The following is a 10,833-nucleotide window of genomic DNA, read 5'->3' on the forward strand; positions in this document are numbered from 1 at the left end:
GGTTATGCTCTCGAGTTCTAGCGTCTCCCACTAGTGGAAACATCCTCTCCACATCCACTTTATCTAGGCCTCTCAGTATTCTCCAAGTTTCAATTAGATCTCCCCCTCATCCTTCTAAACTCCATCGAGTATAGATCCAAACTCCTCAAATGACAAACCCTTCATCCCTGCGATCATTCTTGTGAACCTCCTCTTGACCCCCTCCAAGGCCAGCACATCCTTCCTTAGGTGTGGGGCCCAAAACTGCTCACAATATTCCAAATGGGGTCCGGCCGAGCCTTATCCAGCCTCAGCAGCGCATCCTGCTCTTGTATTCTCGCCCTCTAAAAATTAATGCTAACATTGAATTTGCCTTCCTAACTGCCAAGTGAACCTGCATGTTAACCTCGAGAGTCCTGGTTCAGGACTCTCAAGTCCCTTTATGCTTCAGATTCCCGAAAATAGTCAATTTAGAAAATAGTCAACACCTTTATTCTTCCTACCAAAGTGCATAACCTCTTCCGACGCTGTATTCCATCTGCCACCTCTTTGCCCATTCCCCTAACCTTCGTCATTCTGCAGTCTCCTCACTTCCTCAACACTACCTGCCCCTCTACATATCTTTGTATCATTTGCAAATTTAGTCACCATACCCTCAGTTCCATCTTCACTACATACATTAAAATCTGGAAAAGTTGTGGTGCCAACACTGACTCCTGTGAAACACCACTAGTGCCATCCTGAAAAGGACCCCCTTATCCGCACTCTCTACCTTCTGTCTGTGAGCCCATCTTCTATCCATGCCAGTACCTTGCCTCTAACATCATTGGCTCTTAACTTATTTAGCACCTCCTGTAAGGCACCTTATCAAGGGCTTTCTAAAAATACAAAAATCACATCCATTGGCTCTCCTTTGTCTAATTTCTTCATTACCTCCTCAAAGAATTTGATTTGTCAGACATGACTTCCCTTGGATGAAACCGTGCTGACTCAGCCCTATTTAACCATGCATTTCCTTGTACTCCGCAATTTCATCCATAATAACGGACTCCAAGATCTTACCCATGATCAAGGTCAGGCTAACTGGCCTATAATTTCCATCTTCTGCCTCTCTCCCTTCTTAACACGGGTGTTATATTAGCCTTTTTCCTCCCCTCTGGGACATTCCCAGACTCCAGTGATTCCTGAAAGATCACCAATGCCTCCACAATCTCCTCAGCCATTTCCTTCAGAACCTGGGGTGTAGTCCATCCAGTCCAGGTTATTTATCCACCTTCAGACCTTTCAGCTTCCCTAGTACCTTCTCCTTCGTGATGGCCACTACATTTACCTCTGCCCCGAATGTCTTGAGGTTCTGGCATGTTACTGGTGTCTTCCACCGTGAAGACTGATGCAAAGTACCCATTCAGTTCCTGTCATTTCTTTATTCCCCATTACTACTTCTCCAGCCTCATTTTCCAGTGGTCCCATGTCCATTCTTGCCTCTCTCACCTTTTATATATCTAAAAAAAAGATGGAACTCTGGTTCCTGCTTCTAAAGAATGGTTTCAGTCTCCCAAACTATTGAATCCCCTATAGCTACCACATTGTGTTTCTTCTCCCCTTTCCCTTGGACAGCCTCTTGTTCCAAGGTTGCATGGTTACCATTCTGGCCATCTTTCCAACAGTCATTTCCCTTCAGTCAACTAAGCAGAGATGAGGGATAAAATCTGCTATTTATTTCCACATTTTGAATCCAAGTTATTTCTCCTCTCAGCCAAGTGTAGCCACAGGAGTCTTAAAAAGTACATTTTGTCCCTAGGGTCAGTTGCAGTATTTTCAATCCACTTTAGTATTCTAATTGACAAATTTCAATGCTCAACTTGTCCACTGCTTTACAATGCATATCAAATTCAACAAATCTTGTAGGAAATAGGGTTTGCCAAGGCCCACCTCAGAGTTGGGTTGTTAATTAGATGGCAGTCGCTCACTTTTACTAAAATGGGGCTTGGATTTCACTCCCAGATCTCTCGTTCTTAAGTGAAGGGCCTCTGCCATCTTGCCCCTCCCTCCTGTGGCCACTGTCTCATCACACACAAAGGACTAAATTACTGTACATGTATGACCACCATTCATGTGCGCACAGGTATTCAGTTGCTCAGCCAATTGAGTAGCCGAGAATCCAATGCAAGATAAGAACCCAAACCTGCCCTCGTTTGTTCATTCCAAAAATTGAACCCAAACCAAAATAATTTTTAAATTTAGCAGGAACGTAATACTTAAATATTAAAGTACATTCTGCTGAATGAAAAGACTACGAACAAACAGTATTACACTACATACATTATGGACTGTATACCACATGGTACTGTGTTTTCACATGTAGTGAAATACTATTACATCGACTGTAAAAAGAACTAATGCCCTCCAGTAGCCAATGAGATGGGCCAATTCTCGGTTAAAAACCCAACCTATTGAATGTTTACGTTCTATAATCTACTGTAATTAAAATATTTGTATATCGCATCCACTGTTAACAAAACAAACAAACATGACAACTTGACTACATTAAGAAAGCAAACAATGAAACTTGCCACATTTGTTGTATTGTAAAACTATTCATGCTCAATGGTCACTGAATATTTCACGCTAGATAAAAATCCATACCTCTAGGAACATCAATTTTTTAGGTTATAAGAGCAATCTTTTATCAAGCAATTTTTATTCCCCTATTGAAACTATAGTTTAAGAATAGTAAGCGGATATATGGAACTTTGCTCTCCCTGTGCAATTGTAAACAATTGTGGCCTAATTGTTCCTGCAATTGAATCATACACAATAATTGTTGTTGGTGATACGACAGCATTTTGGATGACAATATAAAGCACCAAATACCACTGAACAAATGTGAATATTCATGATTTAGAAACGCAATATACTGCAGGTTTGTCAGTTATTTGGCAAATATCCTTGATAGGTATAGAGAAAGTCTTTAATTTCAAATAACTTACATGCTGTTTTGCAACCATTTTGCCTGAAGTGGATGTTCATTTTGGGGGGGGGGGGGGTGTATCCAACACCCCTCTATATAATAAACACTTGGATAGAAAAATAAATTGCATTATGCAGACTGTAACACTAATTAACCCACTCAGTAGCATGGGGGGGGGGGGGCGCGGAGGATTTCATGAATCACTTTGGCTTCGTGAGAAAAAAAAATTAAGTCTACTCCAAAAACAGGTCTTCTTACCTCCCCGCCCTTCCATCTATTCCCTCCACCAAGATGTTAATTGTTAGGTGCCGGATTTAGAAAACACAAGTTTAAACATTGTGTGTAAACTCGGAGGAGATGGAAACTCCTTTTCCCACTAGCTAACTGTGGGGTTACAATGAAAGCTCTGTATTATGGTTGGACAGAAAGATAGGAACTTTCCCTAGGTGTAAAATTACCAGGAAATCAATGAGTGCCTGCCTGTACTTTTTCATTACCAAGGTACTCCATTTTAAATTGCACACCACTGGGATCTACCTATTGTCCTGAAAGACGCCTCGTTTGAATGGTCTTTCCATTGCCAACCTGTGTTGCCAAGGAATTAGGGTTTGTTAACTAATCCTAAATTACAGTTGGATTAATTACAGCTGGATTCGAAAGTATAACCAGTTACTTTCTGCCTTGTTTAACTGGTGCATTTCTTCAGACTGAGGCGTTAACTAGACGAGTTGAAAAGGGATTAAACCTGTGTACATGTGCTGCAGCGTGGAGGCATTACAGGGCCGAATATCTGCTGACATTTAAACAAATCTGAGTTGACTTTTGTGGCCGTTTCTGACACCGAACCCGCTCGACCCAAAAAAAACTCCAGTTAAAGCCACGGCCCGTCACCTCTCGCTGAAACTACTGGCCACTGTCCCCCTCCAACCACACACACTTCAAATACACTAACCAAAAAAAAAGACATGGAAATAAATCTCCCCGAAATAAAAAGTGCTTCCCCATTCTGTCCCACGCTAATAGATTTTTAAAACAAACTTCGAAGCGAAGGCACTGACTGCAGCTCTTCCCCGCCGAAACACTAACATTCAACAAGCCGCGCTTCCCCTGCACTTTAAACACAACTAACAGAACTGAGGCAAGCTTTCCTCCTCCAGAAACCACACTGGAGTTACTTGCTCAATGAATTGTTGCCTTGATGTTAATTTCAAACTAGCAATAACAGGCCGGGAGCACTCACTCACTCACACATACACCTTGAGGAGGCTCCTGGTGAAAAAGTTACTGCTCCCTGGGACACGCCGAGACTCACCCGAGGAGAATTCCATGGCTGCACCGCCACAAGTTTCATGCAACAGCAGCAAAAGCACGAAGGGAACCGCATTCATAATGTTGGAGTCGTATTGCCGTTGTTTGTGGGTGTTTTGTTTCCCCCCCTGCCTCCTTACTCCAGCTCGGCGCTTCCCTCAGCCTGGGCGATGCATTGCCCTCCACATCAATACTTTGGAAGTGCGAGCAGAGTGGACCCCCCGCCCCAGCTCACACGTCACCCAACCACACACACATTCTCTGTCAGTGAGTGGAGGAGTGCAGAGCGTCCTCTGCTGGGTAAGTGTGCACTAGCCCAGCTACGTATGTGTTCTCCCTTCTCTCTGACCATGGCCACCTTTAGAAAAAAAATAACCCACTGAATCCTCAAACAATGCATTAATAAAACCTACAGCGTTGTTCGCGTGCCAGCAACAGCTTTGCATTTTTCACTGGAATGTGGAATTTGCGCGTGTGGCTGCAATTTTGCACTGTAGCTCTTTCTCGGGTCTTGAAGGTGGAGTTGAAATGAGCTCCAAACTGATGCAATATTCATATTAACGCCTGGGAAAAAGAGGTATCGGGTCAATTGTCAGCGTTGATAAATTGCTGGTAACTTTTCTGACCCCCATCGATAGAGTTAACGTTCTATTCAATTATTACTTTCGAAACATATGTTAGACGCAAAATACGTGTAACGTTTTTTTAAAAAGTTGAAAATTGGTTTATATATTAGTATGTGTGTTTTGCATTAAAACTGAAAGAAATTTAAATTGTTGCTAATCCAAGAGGACAGAGAGTTGTGGATTGTTGATGCTAGAGCTTGATAGGGAACAGAACTATCGATTGTACACTCGGCACATTACGGTGGATTGTCGACTTGGCAAATTATTATAAAACTGTTGATTGGGAATTTCAAGGCGGATTGCAAACTGCCCAAAATAATTGCATTTCACTTTCCTGAAATCAGAGTCACTTAGTTATTGTGTTTTTAAAAAAATAACACACACTGTAATACTATTCTCAAGCTGCCAGTAGGCTGGGTGAAACTCAACACTGGTTTAAGCCGCCATCAAGTGGGTCTCATGACGGTTGCGCGCTTGACAATCTGATTTTCGGATTTAAATCGCCACTTTTACACCTTCCAAACGGATTACGCTCCGCCGAAATAGCAGATAACTGCGCCCCAGTCGGTTGGCACTCCAGTTCGAGAGAATCATGTGTACGTTACTTTGCCCATGTATGCAGTTAACATGCAGAAAAAAAACTTCCTTTCAAGCCCCAACCAATGTTTTGCCTTCCCCTGCATCACCTTTTCTTCTTCTCTATTTGTTGTCAATTCACCTGAAAATGTAAAATCATATATATTTTTAAAAACGATACGAGTAGATTTTTTAAGCTGCTCCAGCCTTCCACTTGAAATATTTCTCACCGGTGGAGCAGAGACGGAATGGAAAGTCCTGTGCAGAAACACACAAAGTAAATCAGTAAGGGCAAGTGTTCAGTTGCAGCAGATGATTTGTAATCATTAAGATCCTCTGGGGAGCTGCCACCTTTACTTGGGAACATCGGCGTGCCGAGGAAGCCAAACCTTAGGCTTTTGCCTTGTTTGAGACCTGACGATTCAAGTTACAGCCTGCATTTTTATGATGAGCACTGCACTGCACCAGAGGCTCTGAAAAAAATAATTATTATTTATAAGTAACTATACCAAGGCAGTTCTTTGTTTCTCTCAAATGTATCGTTGGCCTTGGTGTAACCTTGGGTGAATACATGTTCATTCACAAACTCTTGGATTAGCTCGGTATTGAATTTAACCGTGGTTAAACAGAAGACAAGATCTGAACCCTGAAATAACCTTTCAGTATTAACAATTATAATCCTATCAAACATAAATAATCTAAGCAATTTATTACACATCAGCGAATATCTCATGAAACATAGTGCAGGAAACCCCAAATAAATCAAAATGGAAACAAACAATGGTTTAAACACTTAAATTATAATTTCTTTCAGGCTAATAAACAAAATCAACTGGAATTTCCTGTTGAACTTGCTGGCAACCTGATTGCAACTTTTTTTTTAGCTTGCACATAAGAACTATTGGCAATTTATCAAATTCAAAACACAATATTTCATAACGATACCCAAGTAATATTTTAATTCTGGAGAGTATGTCATTGGTGCTATTGTTCGTTTTTATGTCTAAGATTTAGAGTCATCCATTAATTGAGATATATTGATGGGCTGAGTGGGCAATTTCTAATGGCCAACTCAAACCAGTACACTGCATGTGATCATTATTACTGGTGTGTTGCTCCTTAGCAAAATATACCACACTTCTCTCCTATATTACAAATAAATGAAAAATTGGACTGGCCCTTGTTTCTCCATTTATGATCCCCCCCCCCCCCCCCCTCCAATACAGCTACTGGACCATGGCAGGGTGCTAACTGGTATTCAAATAATTTGTGTGCTCACTGGGGAGAGAGGTGTTATACCTCCATGTTTCATGTTATTTAAATCTGAACATTTTGCTATTTCCCAGACACTTGTGAGAGGAAGTAGTTTAAAAGTCAGTAATACTTCAGTTCAAATCATTTGATCACAGATACTTTTCAATTGTTCACCATGACACTTGCCAGGAGCAAAAAAAAGTTGATAGAGTGAAATGAAGTCATGCTCATCAAGAAACAGCCCCTGCATATGAATAATATAGATTTAACTCTGTCGATAATATAGATTTAACTGTGCCAGGTTTGACTGTGTAAATAATAGAGGTTTGACTACATCAAAAATATAGGTTTGATTGTGTCAGTCATCTAGGTTAAACTGTGTTAATAATATAAGTGTATGTTAAAAATATAGGTTTAACTGCGTCAATAATATAGCTTTCACTGTGTCAATAATATAGGGTTAACTGCATCAATAATATGGGTTTGACTGTGTCAATAATGTAAGTTTAATTCTGCTGATAATATAGGTTTATCTGCGTCAGTAATATAGGTTTATTTGTGCAAATAATATAGGTTTAAATGCGTCAACAATATAGGTTTGACTGTGTCAATATGAAGGTTTAACTGTCAATAATATAGGTTTGACTGTGTCAAGCTCAAATACATCAAAAAGATAAGATGATAAACTGCTCATGCTTCACTCCCATAGTTTGTCATTTTCCCAACCATTTCATTTAATGCTGACTTGCAACGCACATCAGTCAAAATCATATGCTTTATTCATACATAGCATTTTTCATAAGATTTTGTTTTTAAATATATTCAAATTAGGAATTTAGCATACGAATATACAAACATAATAATTAGGACCAGGAGTAGGCCACTCGGCCCTTTGAGCCTGTTCTGCCATTCAATAAGATGATGGCTAATCTAACTGTAACCTCAACTCCACATTCCCACCTACCCCGATAACCTTTCAATCCCCTTATCTATCAAGAATCCATCTACTGCTGTCTTAAAAATATTCAAAGATTCTGCTTCCACTGCCTTTTGAGGAAGAGAGTTCAAAAGACTCACGAACTTCTGAAAGAAAATCATTTCTCCTCATCTCTGTCTTAAATGGACGACCCCCTTCAAACAGTGACCCCTAGTTCTATATTCTCCCACAAGAGGCAATATCCTGTCCAATTTTCCAGTAATTTCTCAATATTTGCTCGCTACCTGAGTCTTTGTGCAATGAAAGGAACAAAATAAGTCAGCTTTGACAAATGGTGAGCTGGACTCGAAACGTCAGTTCTTTTCTCTCCTTACAGATGCTGCCAGACCTGTTGCGATTTTCCAGCATTTTCTCTTTTGTGTTCAGATTCCAGCATCTGCAGTAATTTGCTTTTAAAACAAGTCAGTTCTGATTTCAGACATTATGAAAATTTTGTATTTATGTGTCATCTTCGAGAAGGTCTTATGGAGCAGGAGGCAGTATCCCTTCCTCTGAGACGGAAGCTCCGGGTTCAAGTTCCACCCAGGACCTGATGGCCAAGGAAGGACCATTCATATCATGACCAACAAGTATCAACCTGCAAACTCTTTCCAACAAGCCAGGTGGTAGGAGCTGGTAGCCATGCTTAATGTGGAGTGGTACCCCTCAAGCTGCCATCCCCTGGCAACATGTTAGCTTCTTGTTCCAGGAAAAACCTTGCTATGGGAATAGTGGAAGTCTGTTTTTGAATGCAAAGAATTATATAAAGGTGCTTCACCTAAGCATAAAGAAATGGATGTTGAATTAGGAAAGGTGTTATTGGGAAGGTTGGGTAAAAGCTTGGAAATTGAAAAGAGAAGTGACCATTTTAAGAGGGTAATTTGCAGAGACTAGAAGCAAGCCAACCAAAAGTTCTGCAATCAGTGTTGAGCAAAGACAGAATTGCGAGGTTATTTTATTGAAATGAAATGCCTGTCCAGTCAGCTGTGCAAATATAAATGTTTCTTTAGCTTCTGAGGGCTTTGCTCAAAAATGTTTCCAAGTAATTTGTGGAAAAGGTTGAGGACAAACCTTTAAATCTTTTTTCAGGTAACATTAAAATTGATCGATAATATTTTTTAAATGGGCTGTGTGTGTCTATGAGCAGAATTCTCCCATCTGAAGTCCCATGGTGTGAACGGGGAGTGTTTCCCATTGCAGAGGCCAATGGAAAACTACGCCAACTCTTCTGGCCCTGATGTAATTCATTATGCACCTGGGGGTTTCATGAAGGGGTTTCCCTTCACAATTTTATATGTTTCTATAAGGGGAAATCTACTAGAAACAAATAAGATTATGAAGGGAATAGATAAGATAGAAGCAGGGAAGTTGTTTCCACTGGCAGGTGAAACTAAAACTAGGAGGCATGGCCTCAAAATAAGGGGGAGCAGATTTAGGACTGAGTTGAGGTGCAACTTCTTCCCACAAAGGGTTGTGAATCTGTGGAATTCCCTGCCCAGTGAAGCAGTTGAGGCTACCTCATTGAATGTTTTTAAGGCAAGGATAGGTAAATTTTTGAACAGTAAATGAGGGCGGCACGGTAGCACAGTGGTTAGCACTGCTGCTTCACAGCTCCAGGGACCTGGGTTCGATTCCCGGCTTGGGTCACTGTCTGTGTGGAGTTTGCACATTCTCCTCGTGTCCGCGTGGGTTTCCTCCGGGTGCTCCGGTTTCCTCCCACAGTCCAAAGATGTGCAGGTTAGGTTGATTGGCCATGCTAAAAATTGCCCCTTAGTGTCCTGGGATGCGTGGATTAGTGGGTAAAATTTGTAGGGATATGGGGGTAGGGCCTGGGTGGGATTGTGGTCGGTGCAGACTCGATGGGCCGAATGGCCTCTTTCTGTACTGTAGGGTTTCTATGATTTCTATGATTCTATGTAAAGGAATTAAGGGTTATGGTGAGCGGGTGGGTAAGTGGAGCTGAGTCCACAAAAAGATCAGCCACGATCTTATTGAATGGCGGAGCAGGCTCGAGGGGCCAGATGGCCTACTCCTGCTCCTGGTTCTTATGTTCTTATGCCATTTTGTATGCCAAGCAGGCTTGATGGTGCACGTTCTGCCATCATGTCCATGTGCTATATTTAAAAGGCCCTGAAAAACCACAGTGTTAGACCAAAAACTGAGAAATGTGTGCAAGGTCATCTTCTGGCCCAGCTCTGAAATTCAGTGCATTCTTCTGGGCCATGTCAATGTGTGCAGGAATATGTTTCACTGTTGCCTTTCAGCATCATTATATTGGTTTTGTGAGGCCACCCTCGCTGCCCCTTCTATGACGACCAAAGTACTCTCATCTATGCTACCAGCTCTGTCTGCCCACTGTTAATCTAATCATCCCTTCCTACCACATGCACCCTGGCTTCACTCCCCAAGAGGCAGTCATTGACTCCATAAACCCCTCCCTTGCATGTTCATCTGGCTATTCCACCCACTTACTCTTTCCTCCCCTCTGATACATTCCTTCCCTTACAACTTCCCCTTTTCAAAATCCCTCCCTTGCATCTTCCTCCTTCCTAACATGCCACTTGCACCATTCTTCCCTATTAATCCACCCTCTCCAAGTTCTCTCCTTCCATTGAATCATAGAGTCCCTACAGTGCAGAAGAAGGCCATTTGGCCTATTGAGACTGCACTGACTCTCCGAAAGAACATCTTACCCAGGCCCACATCCCACCCCACCCGCCTTACCCCATAGCCCCACGCATTAACCATGGCTAATCTACCTAACCTATACATCTTTGGACATTAGGAGCAATTTACCATGGCCAATCCACTTAACCTGCACATCTTTAGACTGATATGTCATGGTTGAAGAAGACAATATGACATATACCAAATAAAGGGTACAATTTCAAAGGAGGTGCAGGAGCAGAGGGCCCTGGGTGTATATGTACTTTAGTTATTGATGGTAGTAGGATAGTTTGAGAGAGCAGTAAAAAAAGCATACTCTGCCCTAGACTTTATCAATAGGGCAGAGAGCACAAGAACAAGGGGGTCATGTTGAATTTGCATAAGACACTAGTTCCATCTGAACTGCAGTATTGTGTTCCGTTCTGGGCACCTCATATTAGGAAAGATATGAAGGCACTGGGAAGAGGGCAGAAAAG

At 41.7% G+C, this 10,833-nt stretch overlaps 1 protein-coding gene across 6 annotated transcripts in view; it reads right to left on the reverse strand.

Annotated features, from left to right (window-relative positions):
- The window catches only part of ptprk (protein tyrosine phosphatase receptor type K), a 607,729-nt gene extending 603,260 nt beyond the window's left edge, over positions 1-4,469 (reverse strand). For 4 of the 6 annotated variants that reach the window (XM_078212847.1, XM_078212846.1, XM_078212845.1 and 1 more), the window contains exon 1: positions 4,263-4,460. In XM_078212847.1, coding sequence (XP_078068973.1) covers positions 4,263-4,338 — 76 coding nt within the window. In that variant the 5' untranslated portion in view covers positions 4,339-4,460. Of the gene's footprint in view, positions 1-4,262 lie in introns of all 6 variants that reach the window. The other 2 variants (XM_078212848.1, XM_078212849.1) reach the window with 2 other exon arrangements.
- Positions 4,470-10,833: the final 6,364 nt, after the last annotated feature.

Source organism: Mustelus asterias, chromosome 5 (assembly GCF_964213995.1).
Source record: "Mustelus asterias chromosome 5, sMusAst1.hap1.1, whole genome shotgun sequence".
In the NCBI taxonomy this organism is placed as follows: Eukaryota; Metazoa; Chordata; class Chondrichthyes; order Carcharhiniformes; family Triakidae; genus Mustelus; species Mustelus asterias.